At 32.1% G+C, this 25,475-nt stretch overlaps 1 protein-coding gene across 1 annotated transcript; it reads right to left on the bottom strand.

Moving 5' to 3' along the window:
• Positions 1-671: 671 nt before the first annotated feature.
• LOC139490861 (5'-nucleotidase-like) lies at positions 672-25,475 on the bottom strand. The gene is made up of 10 exons (XM_071277938.1): positions 24,344-25,475; positions 17,491-17,707; positions 16,149-16,334; positions 12,970-13,167; positions 12,046-12,177; positions 6,626-6,745; positions 3,732-3,887; positions 2,853-3,056; positions 1,753-2,163; positions 672-1,693 (listed from the first exon to the last, which is right to left on the bottom strand). The coding sequence occupies exons 1-9, from the start codon at positions 24,656-24,658 to the stop codon at positions 1,889-1,891; spliced, it is 1,803 nt and encodes a 600-aa protein (XP_071134039.1). The 5' UTR covers positions 24,659-25,475; the 3' UTR covers positions 672-1,693; positions 1,753-1,888.

Here is a 25,475-nt window from a genome sequence, read left to right as displayed (position 1 = left end):
ACCATTTTCTACATAAGGTCAGGAATATGACAGTTATTATCCGTTCGTTTGATGTGTTAGAGCTTTTGATTAATTATATAAGCCTTTCGATTATTTGATTAGGGACTTTCCTTTTTGAATTTTCCTCGAAGTTCAGTATTTTTGTGATTTTACTTTTTACTAAGTCTTCAGTTTCTTATGTTACAGCAGTGTATTTCGATTTTTGCCATGAGTTTGTCAATTCCTTTTAACGTATGAGTTGAATGTACTCACCTTGGAACATGTATCTCCTGGGTCGTTTTATTTTAACTGGACACATATTGTATAAATAGACACTTGTTGAAGATCCCAATTACCCCTACGGTGTATTTTGGTTGTTGCACTATTGGGTAGCTTTCTTGTTGTATAATAACAACTTATATAAATATATATATATATAAATATGTCTTTTCAGTTCCGTTATGCAGCAAATAACTACTTATTTTGAAGGGGAAGTAACTGTTTTTTTCCCACAGTAACTTCAAAAGAAAAAGTCAAGGTTCCTTATACATTGTTATAGAAGAAGCATATTACATGGACATTTCTTACATTGTTGATCTTACAGGAAAACATAATGATTATAACTATTATATATAAATCAAAAGGTGTTGATTTTAATGTGTAATGAAGCTTATTTTAGCTTTTTCTACTAATCCAATTTCAAATTTATTCAACATAAAAACTTACATGTTATACATGTAATACATATATGTAAATGTCAAATAAACAACGATATCAAGAACTAGCAAAACAAAGATAAAAACATGTAAATTAGCAAGCATAAAAAAGACATTAACAAGAACCTACACAGTATTAGTTTTGTAGTATATATAGTACCTGGCTATTTACTTAAGGAAACACGTGTACAAACTATCTGGTTAAACAAAAGTAGAAATAGTAAAGCTTTTAATTGGACAAAATGCTTGTCAATAAAGAAAAAAAATAAACAATCATATTATTACCATGGAATACAGAATACAGGTCTGGTACATTTATTAATAACTATACATAAAAAACATTAAAAGTATAAAAAGTATAAAACGTCCTGAAAAAAATATTAATAAAATTTTAAATACAAAACAAATGTAATACCGGCGTCATACAACATATATATTCACATTTCATTTCCATATAAAATAGTTTTTAGCATTTGATCCCATTTCTTGTTGTATAATACTGATACTGCCCCTTAACATACTTTTTCACAATTTAGAAAATAACACATGACATCACATATGATACATGTATGAAACTATGTCTACCTGAATAACATATCAACCAGAAAGTTGAATATAGTTTGTGATATGAATGTAAAGTCATATGTATTGAAACCAAATAAAGATGGTCGAACATGCTGTTGATAAGAGTACATATTTCAGCAAACTCTATCACCAATGATAGAAAATTCTGTCGTCAAATTACAATAAAATCGGAGAAAAAAAAAAACATTATATAACAATAGTACAAGTTTTGCGTCATTTTCATGAAATGGAATTTTAGCAAATATCATAAATTCGAATATTATCAAAAACCATAAATTTAAAGGTATATCCTAACCTTTTGCTCTCTTGGTATTAGTTTTGTTCAAACAAACGTAACAAATATTAATCTAATGTTACTCCATTTGAGCCTTTAAAAATTCTCTAAATATTATAGACTTCCATAACCTTTGAAACTTTTTTTTATTGTACATTATATCATTTCTTCCTACAAACTTTAAGGGGTAAATGTAACTCCTTCCTACAAACTTTAAGGGGTAAATGTAACTCCCACTTAAAACAGATTGAGCAACTGTTAACAATCATGGATCTACATATTTTTCCTGACTTATTTCGATTAATTCTGTAATCCTATTATGCCTATACTGATGTTAAACATGAAAAAATGATTTAAAACAATAATGCAATATACAATATAAACATAACACATTAAAGTTTAGTATGGTGTTGATAGATATAGCCTGGTTTGTTGAATCACATGGCTGTGGACATTTCACCTCATCACATGTTACTATGGCTCCATTATCACATGTTAAACTGTCAGTAATTCTTGTTGAATTAACAATCATTATTCTCCCTTCAATGCCGTGGTAAAAAGGTGATGTATTTTTAACGTATTCAATCAAAACATCTGAATCAAGATCACCTGTAACAAATAAAACATCAAAACATCTGAATCAAGATCACCTGTAACAAATAAAACATCAAAACATCTGAATCAAGATCACCTGTAACAAATAAAACATCAAAACATCTGAATCAAGATCACCTGTAACAAATAAAACAATGTTATAGTGCATGCTATTGTTAGATGAATGAATAAGACTATTAAGATACATATCAAAGTTCCATCTAGAGTAAAATTAACATATATTATGCGTCAATGAATAAACCAACTTCAATATAACGTCATCAACTTTTTTTCATTCATTATGAAAGTGTCAATATTTTACACAATCCGGAATACCAACTTATTTTCGACGATACTTTATTTTGTGTAAAGTCATTTCTAAGCCAACTAGGTTCAACCATTTTCTACATTTGAGAATACCTGAACCAAGTCAGTTATATGGCAGTTGTTGTCAATTCGTTTGATGTATTTTATCATGTGATTTTTTACATTTGATTAGGGACTTTCCGTTTTGAATTTTCCTCGGAGTTCAGTATTTTTGTTATTTTACTTTCCACTTTGCGGCGATTTAATTTTGGAATTTTCAAATTCACTTGATGTAGTTAGATAAAAAAAATATTTGCGACTATTTATATCCGCGTTAGTTTTCTGCTCGCGACAGTCGAGAAACTAACTACCAGGTATAGAAACAAACATATACTTACCAACAGTATGTGTTAACTCTGCGTTATCTCTAATCACGTGATACGAGTCTCCACCAGTCAGAATAAAGTTGGATAAAATCAAGCTATACATGACAGTCTTATCAATAGGTTCATATGCAGGAAATGTACAGTTCTGACAGACAGCTAAAGCCTCAACTACTCGGTGTTGCGGGGGCTTTGCTAAATCATATTTTACTTTTATTCCTGTAAGAAGAAACCATATCATTTTTGTTAACAGATATCGTTCACGTCGAATTTGTCGTTCTCTTGTACTGCTGTAAATAGCTTTGTGTGAGTTTGATAAATACAATTTCTATATACATAAGCCATTTATTGTTTATACCGTTTAACAAGACAAATACAAAAGACGAATTGATGTGTCAACTCACAGTCAAGGGAAACAAATAAATAAGTCTACCATCGATCTTTAATTTAGTAATTTTCTAGTTATCTCTCTTACTTAGCTATTTTAAAGTAACAATACAAGTGTAAGGTAATAAATAAATGCACTTAAATGATTTGTTCCCTTTTTGGTTGAAAGTGGCCTTTTTTCGCATCGAATATGTTCGTGTCGCTACATGCGAGATGCAAAAGTAAGTACATTTTTAATCGTATAAAAAAAGATAGTATCACAATATGTGTAGGGTCAATTTTATATCTAGCACATTACTAACGCTACCGAAGTATTTAAAGAGCTATGTCGAATAAAAACTTTAGTATCATATTGACCTTTTAGAACAACAATATTATAAAAATACCATTCTCAAACAATTAATACTCTATCATAGTTATTTGATTTCTTACAATACTTTAATTTGAATTGGAACAAGACACAATCGACCACTAAGTTCATTCAGATGATAATTAACGAAAACTCACCTGAGTATTGTAAAAACTTTCCACTAGGTTCTTCAACATCATAGTCCGAAACACTATGTTCTAATGCTTGCAGTAAGTAATCTCCCCTTAGTTTGATTGTCTCCAATGTATTTCTAAACGGTTGTGCTTGTAAAGCATGCCCTACTGTTATATTTCCTACACATATAAAAAAATTCTTACCATTAGATATGGAAATAAATCTTCTTGTTAAAGTTTTGCCAAATATAAAATTTCATTATTCCTCTCATTTATGTAACTGATTCACCTTGCCCCTCTTCTTGTCGACTTGTTCCTTTATTCACGTGACTTCATTTAAGAACTTTCCAGGAAGCTATTAAAAGAAGTCAGCTGTACGCTAATTTAATTTTACTTTCTGCTTAAAAGGATGATGTTCTCTCACGAATTAATTTAAAATTTGGTGACTATGTTGAACGTATCTATCCAATCAAACTTGAGATGATGACTACAACAGATACAGATATGTCTGCCTCATATCTTAGCTTACATCTAGCAATTGGAAATCAGGGTCGGTTAAAAACAAAACTTTACGACTCAGAGATTATTCCAGCTTCCCAAATGTGAACGTTTCATTTCTATGTAGCAACATTTCAGCAGCGCCTTCATACGGAGTTTATATATCCAACTTGAAACAATATTCCAGGGCTTGGACTGTCTATCATGATTTCCTTGATCGAGGAAGGAAGCTATCAAACCAAGAGTTCAAAGTGGTGAAGTTGGAATCATCCATTCCCTACGTTTAAAGGACACTATCACGAGTTGGTTGACCTTTATGAAACGTCCGTTTCACAGATGATAGTATATGTTTCTTATGTCGTAACAACAATCCTGACCCCTATTACCCGAAAGTGACTTACCGAGTTAGACTCATTACCGGTCTTTAGTTTTCTAAGTTATGTTTTGAATACTATTGTTTTTCCCTTTGAGAGCCATGACGTTTTCAGTTTCCTTATGAATGTCCCTCTTGTATAAGACGGACGAAAGATACCAGAGGGATAGTCAAACTCGTAGATCGAAAATAAACTGACAACGCCATGAACAAAAAAGAAAACGACAAACATGCAAATCATAGTACATAACACACAACATAGAAAACTAAGACTAAGCAACACGAACCCCACCAAAACCTGGGGGTGAGCTCAGGTGCTCCGGAAGGATGAGCAGATTCTGCTCCACATGGGGCATCCGTATCATTCGCCTTTTTTTTTTTAAATTGTTGTGACAAATCTGGACTTATTATTGTTATTATTTAACGTATTATTTATTGTATATGACATATATTTATTTGAATATTGCCGGGTGGTCAACTTCTCGGGTGTGCACAAACACTGATAAATGCATTGACTTTCATACTCATGATTTAAACTATTTGTACTTTGCAAGCGATAAGGGCCAGTTTTATATGTATATCTTGGTAATGTTTACCTATGAAATACTTTGATTATCCCGTCATATAGTGATTTATTTTGACAAATATCGTCGTGAGATTCAACTTGTTTACATCTGCCATGACACCGTTCTGTACTTTCACTTTGCGATCTCATATTATTATTTGTTTAAGTTAACACTTTATCAATGCATGTAAATTGCGTATTTATTATGTTTGTGTCTCCCTTTTCATTAACATTGTGTTTATTTATGATAGAACAGGGTTTTCATTGATCTCATTTAAGCATTATATCCAATGCGTAAGGTTATGTAAATTACACCCAAGTTCATACGCCGTATCGAGAAAGGAATTTACTGTCCGTTTAAATATAGCATTATGTAGAAATGTCCTTTTAGTTTCATACGCTTTTAAACATAATTCGGACAAGAAGGACAAAGTGAGGACAACTTAATATTGTTTCTTATTTAAGAATAACGAAATCTGATTGTCTTCTTGGACGTTTCAAGCCTAAAGAAGTAAGAAACGTTGCTTTTGATTGGACGATTAGATGTTTACTCTAACGTCATAGTAAGTGCCAAAACACATAAATAGAAGCCTGTAGAACAACATGTCATGCTGAATCAATCTCTTGAACCGTCAACTACCTTTTATATTGACCACCCGATTTATTGCTTTATCTGTTGAATGATGAATGTCTATTTGATGTTTATTATATTGAAAGAAGAAGTCAAAATACTGTTGAAATAAATATCATTGTTATGTTTATTACAAATCTTAGTGTTTCTTCACACTGCTGTTGAGTTAAATGATGATTCCACTCCTCCTGAATGATGGTTAAACAGTTTATAGTAACCCTAGGTTTGTTACATTATCATGCCATTACCAAATTTATTATAACAATATGATTTTAGATTGGTGCTGTCACATTATGTGTATGTTCAGGTGCTCCTTCAGATAAGTTTAAACCATCACTTTATAAGTAGGGTTACCACAAGAGGAATGCATCAAGTTCTACACCGAAGTGTGAAAAATTGGGTGATTTAAATAAAAGGTGTCTTTGTTCAGTCCTTTCAATAAATTGATTTCATGATTGCGAATAGGTTTTAAATTTTATACAAGGTAAAATATTTTTTGCCCCATACCACCCATTTTATTTTTATACAAGACTTGACTCATAAAATGTCATGTATCAAAATTTAAGCAAATTCTAGATTACTTTTCTTTCGATTTGAGACCCAAATAATACCAATGCAAATATATGTTAATAGTTAAAGTAAGCCTTTTCCCGATATTTAAAAAAAAAAAAAAAAAAAAAAACAGATCTCAAAAAGGTGCTCCATAACCTAGCAATATTTTAGCTTATATTTTTCTTGACTAATGCTTTTCTGACTTATACTTTCAATTTTTAATTCTAGATTCTTTTAATTTCACCTAAGTTCATAATTGAGGATACCGGATTCATTTGAATACTTAATGAGATCTTTACCTCTGTCCATCGATGATCGTATAGACCCTGAGTTCACTAAAGAGATGAAGACATGAGTTCCAGCAATGCTGTCTGCATGTAGTAGGTTTTGGTGAACAAGACTATCTGCAATCAAATTCCCTGAAAATAGAACAACACCGATTTTCAATAAATGTGCAATGTGTTTCGTGTCCATTTAAAACTATTTAATTATAACAACAACAACAATACTTTATTTAATGTTGGCTATACAGTTAGCTATATCACAAATCTTCCCTGAGGCCCATATAGAAAAAAATAAACAAAAAAGCAAACATGTACAATGGATACATCAGTATAAAAGTCAGGTATGATGATAATGTTTAATACAACTTGATAAAATGTTATGATAAAAATAAAAATGATGGAATAATCGGAATTCCATATTTTTTTATCAACTGGTTGATTCAATAAATGATATATTATTTTATATTTAAAAGAATAACTTTTGTAATATTTCTGAACGATATTGCCATCATTGGCAAATTATTCCACACAAATGGTCCAAAATGCATAACCGTTTTTTTTAACAATTCTATTTTTGGTTTAGGGAGTATGAGGTTTCTAAGCACAGCATTTCTCAAGGGGTAAGGATTTCTGTCTAAAACATAATAAATCTTGCTAGTAAGATGTGATGGGGCATCATTTTTGGTGCACTTACATATCATCACAAACTTGTGATATTATATTCTCTGTTCAACTGTCATCCAGTTTAAGTTTCTGATACGGGTTCGGAAAGAGCGAAAGGGTTTGTTCCTAGTATTATTCTACATTGTTCTAGCAGCTCTAATTTCTAACTTAAATATCCTATAATTTGTTAATTTTTGTTATTAAAAGTAGGTAATCTTATGGTATGATTCGCACCATGTAAAGTATATCGTACCGAGATTTGGTTCAAATTAATCGTACAAATAAAATTACTTTCTGTTTCTCATCGTTGTAAGAAAAGTCTTGGTAAAGTTGCGTTCTCGCAACAAGTTTCGGGAATAACAATTGTTGGGACAATTGACAAATGGTCACCGAATGTCATATACCTTACTTGCTTATTTATATGCGTCATTTGCGAAGCGCAATATCGCAGAGAACACCAATATTTCAACTTTATTTAAAGAAACTTTAACTTGAAAAACCAATTCGGTTTATTGATATAACATATGTCAACTTGATCAGATTTGATGAAATTTCACTTAGACCATTTATCAGTATCGTACTGACAAATGATTAAGCTTAGTTAACCGTTGACCTTTTTCAATGAAAGTTGATACGTCGTCCTTTCCTTGTGATTAAAGAAGGGAATGTTGGAATAAGATTTATTAATTCACCACTCATATACCCATTTAATGGTTTTCACCATAATTACTCTATTACTCTTCAAATCAGTTTATTTTCGCGCTGACCTTTGTCAAAAAGAGGAGTATAGAGACATGCTCAGGAACATGCTACTTTGTCAATGTTTTCATCTTTTTTGGGTGTGTTCCATTGTCGTTTGGTTTTTTGTTGCGCTTTAGTGTTTCTGTTGCTTCGTTGTTTCCCTATTATATTTTATGTGTTTCCATCAGTTCTAGTTTGTAACCCGGATTTGGTTTTTTTCTCAATCGTTTTATGACTTTTAAAACATAAGTAATTCGTATGCCAAATTGTTTTAGTGGAGCGGCGATTGTTGAAAAAGTCGCGTAGATAACGATTTTAAATTACCTAAATACCTCATGGAATTTTAAGGTCTTAAATTGTTGATCGATTATTCAGCTTTAGAAAAAAGTTTGTCGTAAATATCAAATGTAGTACAAATGACGCTAAAAACAGAATTTTCATTTCATTTTCAAGCATATTATTTGTTCATTTTATAATTTCCGAAGCCTTGTGATTAATTTGTGTTGTTTGGTATTGTTGTTAATTCGTTTTTGTTGAATTTAACTGGAAAAGAGAATATCATTGTAGGGTTTGTTTGGGTTTCAGGTGTGTTTGATTTGTTTTTTATTCAATCAAATGGACAATTTGACAGTCTCGTTAAAACTGGTCCCGCCAGATGCCCCAAAAAAGGAGAGTGGATGTTGGTGTTGACAAATGCATTATCTGCGATTCTGTTGTTGAAGAATTTTTTATAACATCAACAAAATCTGGAAGAAAAAGTCTGATAAATGCTGCAGCAAAGAGACGTGATCATTTGTTCAGTTATTTAATTAAATGAATTCTGCAATGAGACAGCAAGTGAATTACTCGTATCACATGTTATAAAAGCTTCACAAGTAAGCAGAATTTAAAATCAGTATCATGTTCTTCGGCTGAGAAGGAAACACTAGATATAAATTCCGCTGTATCTAATTCTTGGTGCCTGAAAAAATTTATCACAATACCCCAAAGTGTATTATTTGCAAAAAAAAAAGTCTCATAAAAGGGTGAAAACATACAATTTCATCTGTTGGAAGGTTAGTCAATCTTAAAGATGCTGCTGTTAAAGCATGCGACGCTAGAATGATTAATCGAATAGAGCAAGAGAATTTGCTCAATAATGCAGTGTATCACGCAGCATGTCTTACCACATACTTGGCATATAGACCAAAATCCACTGATAAATCTGCGTATGATTTGGCATTTGAAAGAATAGTTGAAATTATAGACAGAGACCTTTTCGTGAAAAAAAAGTCTCTTGTATTGTCACCAATTTTGACAATGTATCAGTCTTTTTTACCTGATAAAGTACATTAAGTAATACATACTGTAATTTCTCTAAACTAAGAATTTTCTAATCCCAGGCATAGATTACCTTAGCCGTATTTGGAATTTTGGATCCTCAATGCTCTTCAACTTTGTACTTGTTTGGCTTTATTACTATTTTGATATGAGTGTCAGTGATGAGTCTTATGTAGACGAAACGCGCGTCTGGCGTACTAAAGTATAATCCTGGAACCTTTGATAACTATTAACGCTTAACTTGAGAAGCACTACAGGGATGCCATTGTATTTTTTGCTCAACAAGGACAAGGTCAGTCATTATCACTATCTTATAGTCAATACCACAGTCCTGTGGGCAGTCCATATATCACGATAATGACCAGTTTTTCAAGAACTATTATATAATTATTTTATATCGGTTAAGAATAAGCCTCTTTAATTGGATAAAAAGGGGCCACATGACATTCATTATTCTTCAGTTATAAATTCAATCGGTCATTAACAGAATAAAACGGACCCGAAAACCGGTCGTTAACAAACTTTTACATGATAATGACCGGTGGGGCGTGGTTCCCGTCTGATAATGACCGGTGGGGCGTGGTTTCCGTCTGATAATGACCGGTGGGGCGTGGTTTCCGTCTGATAATGACCGTTGGGGCGTGATTTCTCTGTTAATGACCGGTGGGACGTGGTTTCTCTTTTTAGAAGAGAGATGTCCCTTTAATAAAACATTTTCCTGTTTTCCATATTATATTTAAGTTGTTGAATTGTTTATAATGTTTTCCTTAATTATAAAATTTAGAAAACTTGATTAAGTATTTATAAACTGAAAATTGCACTAAAATGAATGGCAGTTTTACTACGACTGGTCTTCACTCTTTGCAATAAAAATAATAAAACTAAGCGAGTTTGCTTAAGGCATTTTGAAATTATGCGAATTTTCCAAAACATGGTTTCTCAATAAAATAAACATAATAGTTTTTGAAAAACTTGTCATTATCGTGATACATGGACTGCCCGTAGGAAAGTGGTATTGACTGCGACAGCGATAATGACCTCGCCTTCGGCTCAGTCATTATCACTATCTTATAGTCAATACCACAGTCCTGTGGGCAGTCCATATATCACGATAATGACCAGTTTTTCAAGAACTATTATATAATTATTTTATATCGGTTAAGAATAAGCCTCTTTAATTGGATAAAAAGGGGCCACATGACATTCATTATTCCTCAGTTATAAATTCAATCGGTCATTAACAGAATAAAACGGACCCGAAAACCGGTCGTTAACAAACTTTTACATGATAATGACCGGTGGGGCGTGGTTCCCGTCTGATAATGACCGGTGGGGCGTGGTTTCCGTCTGATAATGACCGGTGGGGCGTGGTTTCCGTCTGATAATGACCGTTGGGGCGTGATTTCTCTGTTAATGACCGGTGGGACGTGGTTTCTCTTTTTAGAAGAGAGATGTCCCTTTAATAAAACATTTTCCTGTTTTCCATATTATATTTAAGTTGTTGAATTGTTTATAATGTTTTCCTTAATTATAAAATTTAGAAAACTTGATTAAGTATTTATAAACTGAAAATTGCACTAAAATGAATGGCAGTTTTACTACGACTGGTCTTCACTCTTTGCAATAAAAATAATAAAACTAAGCGAGTTTGCTTAAGGCATTTTGAAATTATGCGAATTTTCCAAAACATGGTTTCTCAATAAAATAAACATAATAGTTTTTGAAAAACTTGTCATTATCGTGATACATGGACTGCCCGTAGGAAAGTGGTATTGACTGCGACAGCGATAATGACCTCGCCTTCGGCTCAGTCATTATCACTATCTTATAGTCAATACCACAGTCCTGTGGGCAGTCCATATATCACGATAATGACCAGTTTTTCAAGAACTATTATATAATTATTTTATATCGGTTAAGAATAAGCCTCTTTAATTGGATAAAAAGGGGCCACATGACATTCATTATTCTTCAGTTATAAATTCAATCGGTCATTAACAGAATAAAACGGACCCGAAAACCGGTCGTTAACAAACTTTTACATGATAATGACCGGTGGGGCGTGGTTCCCGTCTGATAATGACCGGTGGGGCGTGGTTTCCGTCTGATAATGACCGGTGGGGCGTGGTTTCCGTCTGATAATGACCGTTGGGGCGTGATTTCTCTGTTAATGACCGGTGGGACGTGGTTTCTCTTTTTAGAAGAGAGATGTCCCTTTAATAAAACATTTTCCTGTTTTCCATATTATATTTAAGTTGTTGAATTGTTTATAATGTTTTCCTTAATTATAAAATTTAGAAAACTTGATTAAGTATTTATAAACTGAAAATTGCACTAAAATGAATGGCAGTTTTACTACGACTGGTCTTCACTCTTTGCAATAAAAATAATAAAACTAAGCGAGTTTGCTTAAGGCATTTTGAAATTATGCGAATTTTCCAAAACATGGTTTCTCAATAAAATAAACATAATAGTTTTTGAAAAACTTGTCATTATCGTGATACATGGACTGCCCGTAGGAAAGTGGTATTGACTGCGACAGCGATAATGACCTCGCCTTCGGCTCAGTCATTATCACTATCTTATAGTCAATACCACAGTCCTGTGGGCAGTCCATATATCACGATAATGACCAGTTTTTCAAGAACTATTATATAATTATTTTATATCGGTTAAGAATAAGCCTCTTTAATTGGATAAAAACAGCTTACCCATATTACACTCTTGTAATCTACAGGTATGTCGATCTCCATTCAGGTAAACTAAAGTACGTCCTATAACATTATTCATCATTGATATAACCTCCTTTCCAAATTCATTTGTTATGTTCTGTATAGCTTCATCTGCACAAAGTAAAAATTAAATTATGCTTTAATAATTAAAATCAACTAGTTTTTAAGCTTCCCCTTTTTTAGCATTGAATAAGTATTATTTTGGTCTACAATCTTTTTCTTTCTTTATTCTTCAGTATCATCGTCTTAATAAGAAGGCAAATATGTTTTTATAAAACAGAAACCAAAAACAAACAAAATGTTCCATAGTTTTTTATGAGATTCTACTGACTCGATCTACACCACAATCGTCACAGTTGAGCCACGATAATTGCAATTTTGATTCAGACAAATAAAAGGCGTCTTACATTATTATAAGGTAAAGACGACCGGAAAATGTCATCGGTTCTAAGATCGTAGCTTTTAATGCTGACTTGGGAGGTTCTCATATAACCTTGATTTTACAAATAGATGACTCTTTTCTGTTTCTGCTTTAGCTCTAGTTGTCATTATGTTGTTTTATGTTTAACACAGTATTTCACCCTTTGGTAAAGTTGTGGCGATTATTGTTTTTTTCATTTTGAGTAAGTTTCATTTCAATAATCATTATTTTGTTTCGATCATATAGCCGATAGAGAAATATAGAGAACTATTAAGTGCATGAAAGTATCTTAAATATCTTTAATTTAATATCATTTGTTTTGTTCTTCTACATCGAAGGTTGAATGAAGATATCTGATGAAAACAATAGTTCTCACGTGAACATTGTCAACAATACATCTTCTACCTTCTTACATTACACCAAATCAATGCAAATTTTTGTTAATACTATAATTGAAATGTCTTAGGTATTTAAATAACTACCTTTAGGTACTGTACTATCTAGTAATATAGGGTTTCCACCATAGCTTATAATTTTCCCGTCGTTATCAAATTCTACTTGCAGAAATCCAAGGTATTTAGCAAAGGCATAATCTTGTACTACTAAAGCTTTGTCGCCATTATTCTTTGTGACAACAGTCGGATATACATTTACTGGCTTCTCATTGGATGGTGCTGTTCCTAATTTAAATATTGAAAAAAAAATGAATGAACAGTTGTTAAATAAAGGCAACAGCAGTATACCGCTGTTCGAAAGTCATAAATCGATTGAGAGAAAACAAATTCGGGTTACAAAATAAAACCTAAAACACATACACTATAAGTGGAAAACAAAGAAACAACAGAAATACTGAAGTGCAACAAAAAATAAACGACAATGCAACACACACAGAAACGAACTATAAGATAACAACTGCCATTTTTTTTGGCTTGATACAGGACATTTTAAGATAGTCTTAGTCTAAGTCTTATTCTCCGAAACTCGCTTGTACCTTAATTTTCATCCAATTACTACTAAAATTTAATTGTGATATTTAAAAACAGGAAGTTATTTTGTATTTGCCTTAAACAACTTCACATGCATAATCTCTGACTTATCAGTTTGTAATTAAAGAACCCTCGAAATCAGAACCGTTCTCATAGACAATTCACATCTACATTAATAAGGATAACATAATGTTAGACAAGTTATTTTCATTGGCGTCTTTTCTTTTAATCTTGGAAAGCGTAAAACTTTTCCCGTTGAAATTTCTAAGGAGGTTTGTTAAAACTGACCAAATGTCCCAAACATCCATGTTGTTCAATTGATCGGATTCGAATGATGCATATGTAAGAGACATTCTAAATACAAATCCTGTTAAAGGGGTTAACTTAAAGCGATAGTAGTTCAAGTTCCGATTTTCAAATCTCGTAAATCGGGAAGGAAGTGAAAAATCAAGGCACCAATCAATAGCCGAGGCAATCACATGACCTCCAAGGAGAGTCGGGTTGTCGACAGGGTAAGCTTCCAATGCTGTATATGCCATCACCCCATGACATTTCAGACTCAGTCAAAATGTCACAATCGAGAAAAGGACACAATTGAAAAACCTGTAGAAGCTATACTTGTTAATTATAAGAAGGAGACAGTAGTGTAACACTGTGCAGTAGTCATAAATCGACATAACTGCAACAATTCCGGGTCACAAACAAAAACTGGGTGAAATACATCAACTTTTCGAGGGAAAAAACCGGAACAACAGAAACACTGAACTGTTGCAAAAAAAAAGAAGCCCAACATACATAGAAACGGACTATTTGATAACAACTGTCATATTTCTGACTTGGTACAGGACATTTTAAGAAAAAAAAATTGGGTTGAACCGTGTTTTATGGCTAAAGATATGAACCGCGAATAAAATGCCATTAATGCGTTTAGACAACGACACATCATAGCAGTTAACATATTTGTGATGTTGACCTTAATTCTTCGTAATAACAATGTTGTAGCAGATATTGTACCAGGAGCACTACCATCGCCAATGAAGTCCGTAAAGTTTGAGCATGCACGATCGTTAACTATAAACTCAAACTTGTAAACGTCTTTCGCAAAGCACACGGAATGTTACTATCGAACAAATGCCACCATGCTTGCCACCAATTTTGTCAAGTTTGCCAGCCGATTAATATTAAATGAAGATCATGTGAAAAGAGTTTGTCAATCAATAATCCCATAATGCACCAAAATATGTCCTCTCACAACCATGTTAAACAAGTAATCTTATTAAAATGATGATCGCATGGAGGAGACATTCTAAGTATCAATTATGTCAAGACTGGTTACAAAAAGTTAAATAACAAAAATACCGAACTACAAGAGAAATTCAAAACGGAAAATAAAAATGTAAAATATCAAAAGCTCAAGTACATTTAACGAGTGGAATACAACTGTCATATACATGTACCTGGCTTGGTCATGTTGGTACAGGCGTGTTCTTATGTACAAAATGGTGGATCAAATCTGGTTTGAGACTCAGCTTATCCTCTCACTTGTATGACAGTCGAAGTGAATTCCATGATATTGACAAGAATGTGTGAGCTTTAACATAATAGGTAAAAACATCAAAAATTGGGGTACAGCAGTCAAAATTATAGTATAATCTAAATCCCTAAAATAACAAATTACTGAAATGTTCAATAGTTTCAAAGAAGAAAATGACAATGCAGTGTCCATACTATTTCAAAGGACACTATCTTTTACCAATGCAATTATTTGTGACACCAATGGCGCCAAGTTTGCAATGGTTTGACCAATTATCAATCCCGTAAAGTGCTAATGATTTTGTTCTGGAGATCTAACTCGCTCCAAATCTATAAACTTGCAACTGAAGTCAGCAGCAAATCCCATTTTTTTGAAAAACAACGACTGCCGAAGTTCTAAAACAAGGTTCAACCAGGCTAACCACAAAACCAGGTTCAACCCACCAGTTTTTCTTAAAATGTCCTGTACCAAGTTAGGAAAATTGCAGTTGTTATCCTATATATAGATATAGGAAGATGTGGTGTGAGTGCCAATGAGACAACTCTCCATACAAATAACAATTTAAAAAGTAAACCATTATAGGTTAAAGTACGGCCTTCAACAGTTTGTTTCTGTTCAGATGCGCATTTCGACAATTAATTTCTCTTTAGTGATGCTCGATGTCAAACTCTTTAAAAACAGAATAGCTTAATAAAACAGATGAAGATCTCTAATCCAAAAAGGAAAGATTTCACAGAATTTCGATAAAACGATGCAGAAAATACGCAATGATTAAGTTGAATTGAATATAGAATTTCAATATTTTTTTTAGAAAATAACTGAAATATTTCAAAAGCATTAAGAAGCAAATAGGATCAAGACAAATATATTGAGGAAAATAGTTTTTTACAAGGAAGTGCTTTTTTAGAAGATTTAGTTTTATTAATTTATCAGCCTCATAGTTTCAAAAGTTTTAATAGTAAAAATTGTAAAGGTTGATGTTGTCTGAATGGTCACTTTATCTATATGCATATCAGACCATTTGACAAATTTATATTTTTCAAAAGAGCCATATGCACTTAATAGCAAAAGAAAGGAAAAATATCAATAGGAAAGATAAGAGTCAGTCCGTTGTCATACATATTCATTATATATGAAGTACCTGTATAAAGGAACGTATTAGTATGGCCACCAACAACAATGTCGACATCGTCCACTTCAGTGGCTATTTTTTTGTCCACTTTAAATCCTGCGTGACCAACCGCAATAATCTTGTTCACTCCTTGGTTTTTAAGAATGACGACTTGTGTTCGAATAGATGTCACCTCGTCCAAAAATATCAAATTGCCTGTAAAAATATTAGTTTATGACATTTTTTTTATATAATTTTATATGCCACTTTGGAAGTAGTTTACGGGCATTGAACAACAATTTAATAGGTTAACTACATATTTCAATCCAAGCGATATTAAAAATGTTAACAACAACAGCGGAAATTTCTGTTTCGTGGGTGATTGTTGACAATAAAACGATTTAATAATATAATCTAACAACTAATATAATGATTTTGCGTCTTGTTTACGACAGTAGCGTATTTGAAAATACGAGGGGCTGCATGTATGGGACCTACAAGACTAGTTTTTATAATACCTATACGGAAAAGGATATCAATTCGACAGTAGAACAGAGAATATAGAGTATGTTTCAGCTGGTCATACAGCTCTTCAAATGATTCTTTAAAAAACTTTTGGCTTTCAAATATTTGGTTTTGAGGGTTCCTGGTGATGATAAATTCAGAAATCGATTCGTAAGCATGAAGTTTATCCAACGTAATTTTTTATGTATACGAATGTATAAAACGAGAATAAAAATTATCTTCACAAGTTGTATTGCGCAAAAAGATGTCTAATTACTATTTAGATAAGACTTATTTATACCAGTTCGATTCACTTACAATATTTAAAATGTAACCGGGTGAAGCGATACTTTGTATTGATCCAAACATTATTATATCAGAGTTTAAAATTACTCCATTACTTGTTTATTTGTAAGTATGGAAGTCAAATTTGTTGACTATCGCCGATTTTATTACCTACTTTAACAGGATTGTGTAAATATGGTCTGTTTAAAATTTATTCCTCATTAGAACTATATATAAGTATATGTAGTCAGTATATGCCATTTAGTCCATCAATCACAAAGATAACCCAGTAAGTGGATATTGACGTAACTTTTATAGTTTCTCTCGGCTGAGTGGATTGTTATTTGACCTCTTACAGACTCATATAATATAATTCACTATACCTTTAAGAATGCGGTAATAACATATGTATTACCGCATCCTTAAAGGTATAGTGGATTCAGGTATACCCATAATACCAAATAATGTTGTCCTATTTGAAATGGTAGAGTGACCTGATTAACATTTTCGAGCCATCTTACAATTCAAATATACTTGTATATTTTGAAAAACATTTTTTTTTGTAATATAATTAATTTGTTACCTGGGTTTGATACAAAAGGAGTAGACTTTGTAGTGTAACCAATGATACCAATTTGTTCACCGCCTCTTTCCATAATTACACTTTTTACGAATTTATTCTGAACGCTCGGCTCACTGGTTGTATCAATATTGCAGCTAACTATTGTAAAATTATTGCTGTTTTCTAGAAGTGTCATAAGTCCTGAAATGCCTCTATCGAATTCATGATTTCCAAATGCCTGAAAATAATAATGAAAAAAACAGGTTGTAAATGATTTACTTCTACATAAAAAATGGAGACACTAATTTGATTGAAAATATGCTTTTGTCACGGAAGTTAAACTTTAGCTTTAATTTAAATATCTGTGTAATCATTAAGTTTTCTTCAAATATTTGAATTTCATTTAGTCTTGTGTTAAGCTTATTGATATCTGTAATATAGCTTTAGTATGTTTTCATTAAATTCCTATATAGCACTTTCAACATTGGCAACATCCAATTTCGTCCGGTTCAAAACAGTCTTCACTTAGCAATATGTGGTTTACGTGAGTTATAGTAGAATTAAATAGACAATTGACAAATTGCCTATTAACATTGCCCTGTTTAGTGATTCGCTGTAAAAGAAGATAAACGTGAATCTCCGATGGAATATCACAAAAGTGAATCTCCAATGGAATATCACAAACGTGAATCTCCAATGGAATATCACAAACGTGAATTTTCAACGGAACAACATAAACGTGAATCACAAATGGAACATCACAAACGCGAATCTCCAATGGAACATCACAAACGCGAATATCCAATGGAACATCACAAACGTGAATCTCCAATGCAATATCACAAACGTGAATCTCCATCGGAACAACACAAACGTGAATCACCAATGGAACATCACAAACTTAAATCTTCAATGGAACATCACAAACTTGAATCTCCAATGGAATATCACAAACGTGAATTTTCAACGGAACAACATAAACGTGAATCACCAATGGAACATCACAAACTTGAGTCACCAATGGAACATCACAAACTTGAATCTCCAATGGAACATCCCAAACGCGAATCTCCAATGGAACATCACAAACGTGAATCTCCAACGGAACAACACAAACGTGAATCTCCAATGCAACATCACAAAAGAAAATTAAACTCGATCATACCATGTCAGTGGCATTTGAACTGTTGTATTCATGAAACAATATACGATTTTGATTTGATTTATTGGTTTTTAATGCCGTTTTCAGCATTATTGGCTGTTTTGTGTGAACATGTTGAAGGTAGCTGTAGTGCCCGAAAGAGAATCACAGACATTTGACAGGGAAACTACCAAATCTAGTAAATTAATATTGATCGAGAGCTCATGACAAATGCGGGGTTCTAACTCACAGCCTCACAATTAACAGGCTAGTAATATAGTTGTTGAACTACTAAAACCACTCGGCCCTAATACCATGTATGCAATAGTTAAAGACGAGGACATTAGAAAAGATACAGGAAAAGTCCCTAATCAAATGGCAAAACCCAAAGCTCAAACACAACAAAAATTAAAATTGAAACATGCTTTAGAACAAATAAGTCATGATGAATATATGTCTAAAAGAATTTAGGACGTTTCATGAACACAAAAATCACGGGAATATGGCGTTAACCCTCCACGCACCCTCCCCAAATCAGCCACTGAATATCGAAAGATCTTTGACACTGTGATACATAATTCTAAATATTGACAGGGGCATTAAGATTTACCCTTGTCCGTATGTATCCCAAAATTATGTTCCATTCTTTAACTTCAGTAAACCCAAACCAAATGTTATAAAACTCAAACAAAATGCTAAGTACGACAACACAGTGATCAATTTTGAATTTTTGTGGCGTCACTCTCCTCGTTCCGAAGTTGTACCCCTTAAAATTTGGAAAAACTGCTACATTTCTCGACTCCGTACTCTAGCTTTGGCTTACATCAACCAAATGTTATAAAACTTATAAGCAATGCTAAGTACCACCAAACACAGATAAAGTTTAAAAGTGGGTGACGTCACTTTTGCCGTTCTCTGGGAGTGTCCTTTTTATAAATGATCAATTGCTGAATTTGACATTTATTTAGAAGCAGGGCTAACTGCGTCCCATGGACTCATTCTTTTTCTTTAATTTTATATTATATTAGAGGTGACCTTCGCCGGACCCTTTCATTGGTCTCTCCATAATTATGAAAATTCATATTTCGATTGATATAATGTGAGTTTTTTTTTTTTTGGAGTTGAAGTGAAATTTATTTCTGTTTAACTTTGTGCAAATGAATGTTTAAACGTGCTTTTGTATGGTAGACTTGATTTGAATTTTGAGGTTTATACACCGCCATTCATATTAATCTTAGTTCGTTTTTTAATGTACCTCGTCAGTATCTATTCTTTATCCTATTTTTCTCAATTTCGAAAAAAAATGACCGATTTCAATAGATTTTTAAATATCTTCAATACTTAATTTATTTAAATTAAGTGACAGTAAGTCCGCTTACCTATTTTTCATTATTAAAGTTTGTATTAATATTACATCTTTTGCGTGTCTTTAATACTTAGAGTGAACGAGTAAAATTATATATCACCTTATAATGGTTGACAAAATAAAGCTATTGCCCTCATTGATATATTATTTTTACAAGTAAGATTTAAAATGAAAACGACATTTTTTGCTAGGTATTTAAACAACATTTAAATACTGTTTAATGCAAGTCTTATTGTGAATATTTTTTTTACATTTTTATTGCCGTGTTATGAAATGTATTCGGTAAAAAAGTTTCTACAGCGAAGTTCATGGAGGTCTACTGAAAACCTTTAGATAGTTTCAAGGTGACGAATAAGAACATGTTAAAACAATTTAAAAATTATGTTAAAATGGACAAAATTTCAGGAATAGATAAGAAAAGATCGATTGTTTCAAACTCAAAAATATCAGAAATAGTAATAGTAGTAAAAGCACTGAAAACTCAAAAGGTAGATATAGAAATAAGAAAGAGTCCTCTCAAATACACGTTAGAATAACATGTAAATAAATGATCTTCAAGATTTGCGTGAAATATGTACATTTACAGACATTTCAAAAAAAATAAATAAATGGGGTATACGCCAATGACCATATAACAAAATACAACCGAAACATAAAAAGAGTAGCATGCAGTCTTCAAGAATAGACAAGTTTCTATACAAATATGTCAAGTTCTAAATCCTTCCTTGAGTCTTACAAAATTGTGACTGTAGGAATAGGAACTAATAAAGATCTGCCTATAACACCATTTTTTTTATTACTAAAAACCAAATGCAAAGAATCAACCATTGTATCAGCAAATGATGTATCGAAGGTTTTAATGAAATGCTTTTTTAAGTAGTTTATCCATTTTTCTGAATATATGCAGGTATATACCTTTAATTGACTGGCAATGAAGAGTATAAAGTCGGCTTTGTTAAACATTTCCTGACCTTGTTCTACTTTAAAATCTTAAAAAGTCGTAAAATGTCTAAGGAACATAACAAAAAGTACTAAAATGTCGGAATATGAAAAAAAAAAAAATTGCAGTGAAATCGATTACTCTTGTGAATTTTAAGGAAGCTAAACTGTTTGCTTAAGAACTTTAATGATGACTAAGTGTATGAATTTTGCTCATTGTTGAAGGCCGTATACTGAGCTATAGCTGTTAGTTTCTTTGTCATTGTGGTCTCTTGTCAAGAGTTGACTCATTGGCAATCATACCACATCTTTTTTTATGTCCTCTTGAAGTGTTTATGGAACAATTGCGAGTATCATGACTATCAAACTATCTCAGAGGTTGTTAAGCTAAAACTTCATATTTGTTTTTTCAAAATGAGCATCGAGTATGTCATGATCAAGTTATTTCAATAGGCCCCTTTACGGTTAGTTCGGCCGTTTTGGATAGGGGAAGAATTTCAGAATGTATGTAAAAATTGTGTGAAAAATACGGGAAAACATCTTTAAAACAAGATAGTTGCTTTAAAACATAGTTCGCTATTAAATGTACCTCGTGAGTATCTATTCTTTATCCTATTTTTCTCAATTTCGAAAAAAAATGACCGATTTCAATAGATTTTTAAATGTCTTCAATACTTAATTTATTTGAATTAAGTGACAGTAAGTCCGCTTACCTATTTTTCATTACTAAAGTGTGTATTAATATTACATCTTATGCGTGTCTATCAATACTTAGAGTGAATGAGTTAAAATATATATCACCTTTTAATGGTTGACAAAATAAAGCTATTGCCCTCATTGATATATAATTTTTACCAGTAAGATTTTTAAATAAAAACTACATTTTTTGCTATGTATTTAAACAACATTTAAATACTGTTTAATGCAAGTCTTATTGTGAATATTTTTTTTACAATTTTATTGCCGTGTTATGTAACATGTATTCAGTAAAACAGTTTCTACTGAGAAAAAGCACTATCGAAATTCACGGAGGACTACTGAAATCCTTTAGATAGTTTTAAGGGCAAGAATAGGAACATAATATAATTATTACAGAATATTGAAAATTAAGTTAAAATGGACAAAATTTCAGAAATAGATATGAAAAGATCGAGTGGTTCAAACTGAAAAATATCAGAACTAGTAATAGTAATAAAAGCACTGAAAACTCAAAAGGTTGATATAGACATTAGAATAACATGTAAATAGATGATCTTCAAGATTAACGTGAAATGTATACATTTACAGACACTGTTGCAGGACCGTTTTATCTCTATAATCTTCATAACATGTCGACTTTATTTAGAAATGAAAAAAATGATAAATGGGATATATACGCTAATTACCATATAACAACACCGAAACGTATAAAGGGTAGCATACAGTCTTCAAGAATAGACAAGTTTCTATACAATATGCCAAGTTCTAAATCCTTCCTCGAGTCTTAGAAAATTATGAATGTAGAAATAAGAACTATCAAAGATCTGCCTATAACATCAGTTGTTTTTTTTTTACAATAAAACAAAATGCAAAGAATTAACCATTGTATTAGCAAATGATGTATCGAAGGTTTTAACGAAATGTTTTTTTAAGTATTTTATCCATTTTTTCTGAATATATGCAATAAAAATGCATATATATTCAGAAATATGATGTTCAGTAGTTGTCGTTTGTTAGTGTGATTCATAAGTCTTTCGCTTTTCTCTTTTTTTATATAGATTAGACCGTTGGTTTTCCTGTTTGAATGGTTTTACACTAGTAATTTTAGGGGCTCTTTATAGCTTGCTGTTCAGTGTGCGCCAATGATCCGTGTTGACAACAGTACTTTGACCTATAATGGTTTACTTTTGTGGATTATGACTTTGATGGAGAGTTGTCTCATTGACATTCATACCACATTTTCCTATATCTATATGCACATCCTTATGGACATGGAAAGATATATAATACAAGTTTTTCATGTTTTTTAAATTATTCCGCATGTATACATAATAACAGTTACATTTACTTTGTTATATATTTAAACACAGATTGAAGTTAGATTTACAAGTTGTCACTGCACATAGTCAGGTATATACCTTTAATTAACTGGCAATGAAGAGTATAAAGTCGGCTTTGTTAAACATTTCTTGACCTTGTTCTACTTTGAAATCTTTACAACACAACACAGGTTGTCACTACACATAGTCATTATGCACAATACACCTTTCGCTATTGCACTTAGTATACTAAGTACTATATTATCTTATATTTATATATCTTAGGAACAACACAAAAGGTACTAAAATGACGGGGAAACAAATAGACTTTGAAGTACAGTAAAATCAATTACCCTTGCGATTTCAATTTTAAGGAAGTTAAACTGTCTGATAAGAACGCGTTATTCCTTAAAGTGGACTAACGATATGAACTTTGCTTATTGTTGAAGGCCGTACGTTGAGCTATAGTTGTTAATTAGATTCAATTATGTATGTGTAATTTGGTCTCTTGTGAAGAGTTGTCTCATTGGCAATCATACCACATTTTATTTTCATAACTGCTGGAAGTGTTCTATACGGAACAAGTGACAAGTATCATGACTATCAAAATATTTCCGAGGTAGTTAAGCTAAAATTATATATATATTTTTTTCTCTCAAAATGAGCATTGAACATGACTTATGTCATGATCAAATTATTTCAATTGTAGTAGGAAAATCAGAACTTTTGTAATTCAAAGCGGACCTATAAGTTGACACTGGTTTTCGAAATGCAGCGATTTCAATATGACGAAGCATAAACTTTATAGAAAAACAAAATGTTTTACGATTAAACGATAGTTGAAGCATCTGAACCTCCTACAGAGCCATGCAAACCGATAAAAATTTTCATTTCCATCTCCAATGTTGTTCAAAATACAATTAACATTGCATGAACCTTATGGTTTATTTGAACAAAAAGATGGCTTTGTTTACAAAGCGAAGGAGGTCGAATTGGAATATTTCGTAAATTTGACCCATTGTAGTCGATACATGGTATTTTATTATATATAATGAATTATACCGGGAATGATGTTCCCCTTGCTACGTTGTCTTCTCAAGATCCAGAAAATTTTCCAACTTTTTCTCAACCTGAACCTATATTTATTTCTAATCAAAATTATCTTTCAGTACTATCCATAGGTTACATGAAATACAGGACATACAGGCCAAATGAGCAAAAGAGTTCGACAATACTGAAAAATTGAGATTGCAGTGAGACGTAAAAGGAAATTAATAAAAGCGTAGAAACATTGAGGTTATGAAATTTTCCCTTTTTCGAGACATTTTTATTTTTATTTAGTGTATAATAGTAAGAAAACATACACAGCAGACTAGGTTTTTGTTTGTAAAATATGTTTATTGTACAAACCATTGCATCATATCCTACGAGGTTCATGTAGGTGTGTACGATGGTCCCTCCGTGCTGTGTGAACCACAGGGTCCCCTGATACTGGTCTCCTCCATCCAGAAATAATGTATTGGGATACAGTCTCTTGATTTCATCCACTTTGTACTTAAGTCTAGCCATACCTCCGTAACAACTTCCTGGGTTGTCACACTGACCACCATATTTATTCATCTCTTCATAATGTGCATGGACGTCATTTGTATGTAAGATTGTTAAATTAAATGAAATAACGCCACTCATTAACATAAAAAGTATTATCGCACTTAGATACATCATGCTGCTAGATATATGAATTTTAACTTCTTCAAGTTTTAGTTCATCTATATACTCATCCTATTTCGGTAGATCCTTTTTTAATCCCAATCTTTTAAATACTTCTATAAATATATCATTGAATATTTATTGACACATACAAGAACGTAATTCACAAAGTCCCGTGGTGAATTAAGAAGTGTAACGTTTACTGTTATCAAACCAAATAGTCAAAGGGACATATATATAACCACTGGAGTGTTAAATACGGACGTAACATGTTGTACCTTTAAAAATTAAGAGCTAAATCAACATACAGTGGTTCAAATATTGTCTATCAGTCTTTTCTGTCAATAATTATTATTTAATTTAGTCAGTTTTCAATAAAAGAGCTGAGTATGTGACCTACTGTCTAAATTGTTTAATATATAAATGTACTCTTTTTTGTATAATAGTAAGACGTACATGTATGGTCTATAAGATGTTACTGAATTGACAATGTAAACAATTGAAGTAACTATCATTATAGAACCACCCCCGGCTATACATGATGAATGATCTACGGAACATGCAGGTAGGATTAAACAGTCTGTATTTGTAGAGCAACAGTTATTTTTGACAGTTTCATATTTTAAAATTTACAACGGTGTGGAGTGGTTCGTGGGGTCTAGAAACCAATTTTAACGATTAAAATAATGAAAAAAAAATTGAGTCTCGGGTCCAATACAGCTAACCTCGAATCTATAACAAGGCCAATACAGAAACAGCCTGTTCATAACACTATATTACTCTTTCGATACAGTATCACAAACCATTGAACTTAGATATATATGTGAAAATT

Source organism: Mytilus edulis, chromosome 10 (genome assembly GCF_963676685.1).
Source record: "Mytilus edulis chromosome 10, xbMytEdul2.2, whole genome shotgun sequence".
Taxonomy (NCBI): Eukaryota; Metazoa; Mollusca; class Bivalvia; order Mytilida; family Mytilidae; genus Mytilus; species Mytilus edulis.
Note: the sequence above shows the minus strand (reverse complement) of the source record. Positions and strands in the feature narration are given on the sequence as shown.

What these genes read in the sequence shown, in the direction of transcription:
- LOC139490861 (XM_071277938.1), bottom strand. Translation starts at nt 24,658, where the DNA reads ATGATGTATCTAAGTGCGATAATACTTTTTATGTTAATGAGTGGCGTT. An exon ending in ATTACAAGAGTGTAATATGG is followed by an intron (nt 6,746 to 12,045) that starts GTAAGCTGTTTT and finishes TTCTATTTTCAG; the next exon opens with GGAATTTGATTGCAGATAGT. An exon ending in AGAGTTAACACATACTGTTG is followed by an intron (nt 2,164 to 2,852) that starts GTAAGTATATGT and finishes TATTTGTTACAG; the next exon opens with GTGATCTTGATTCAGATGTT.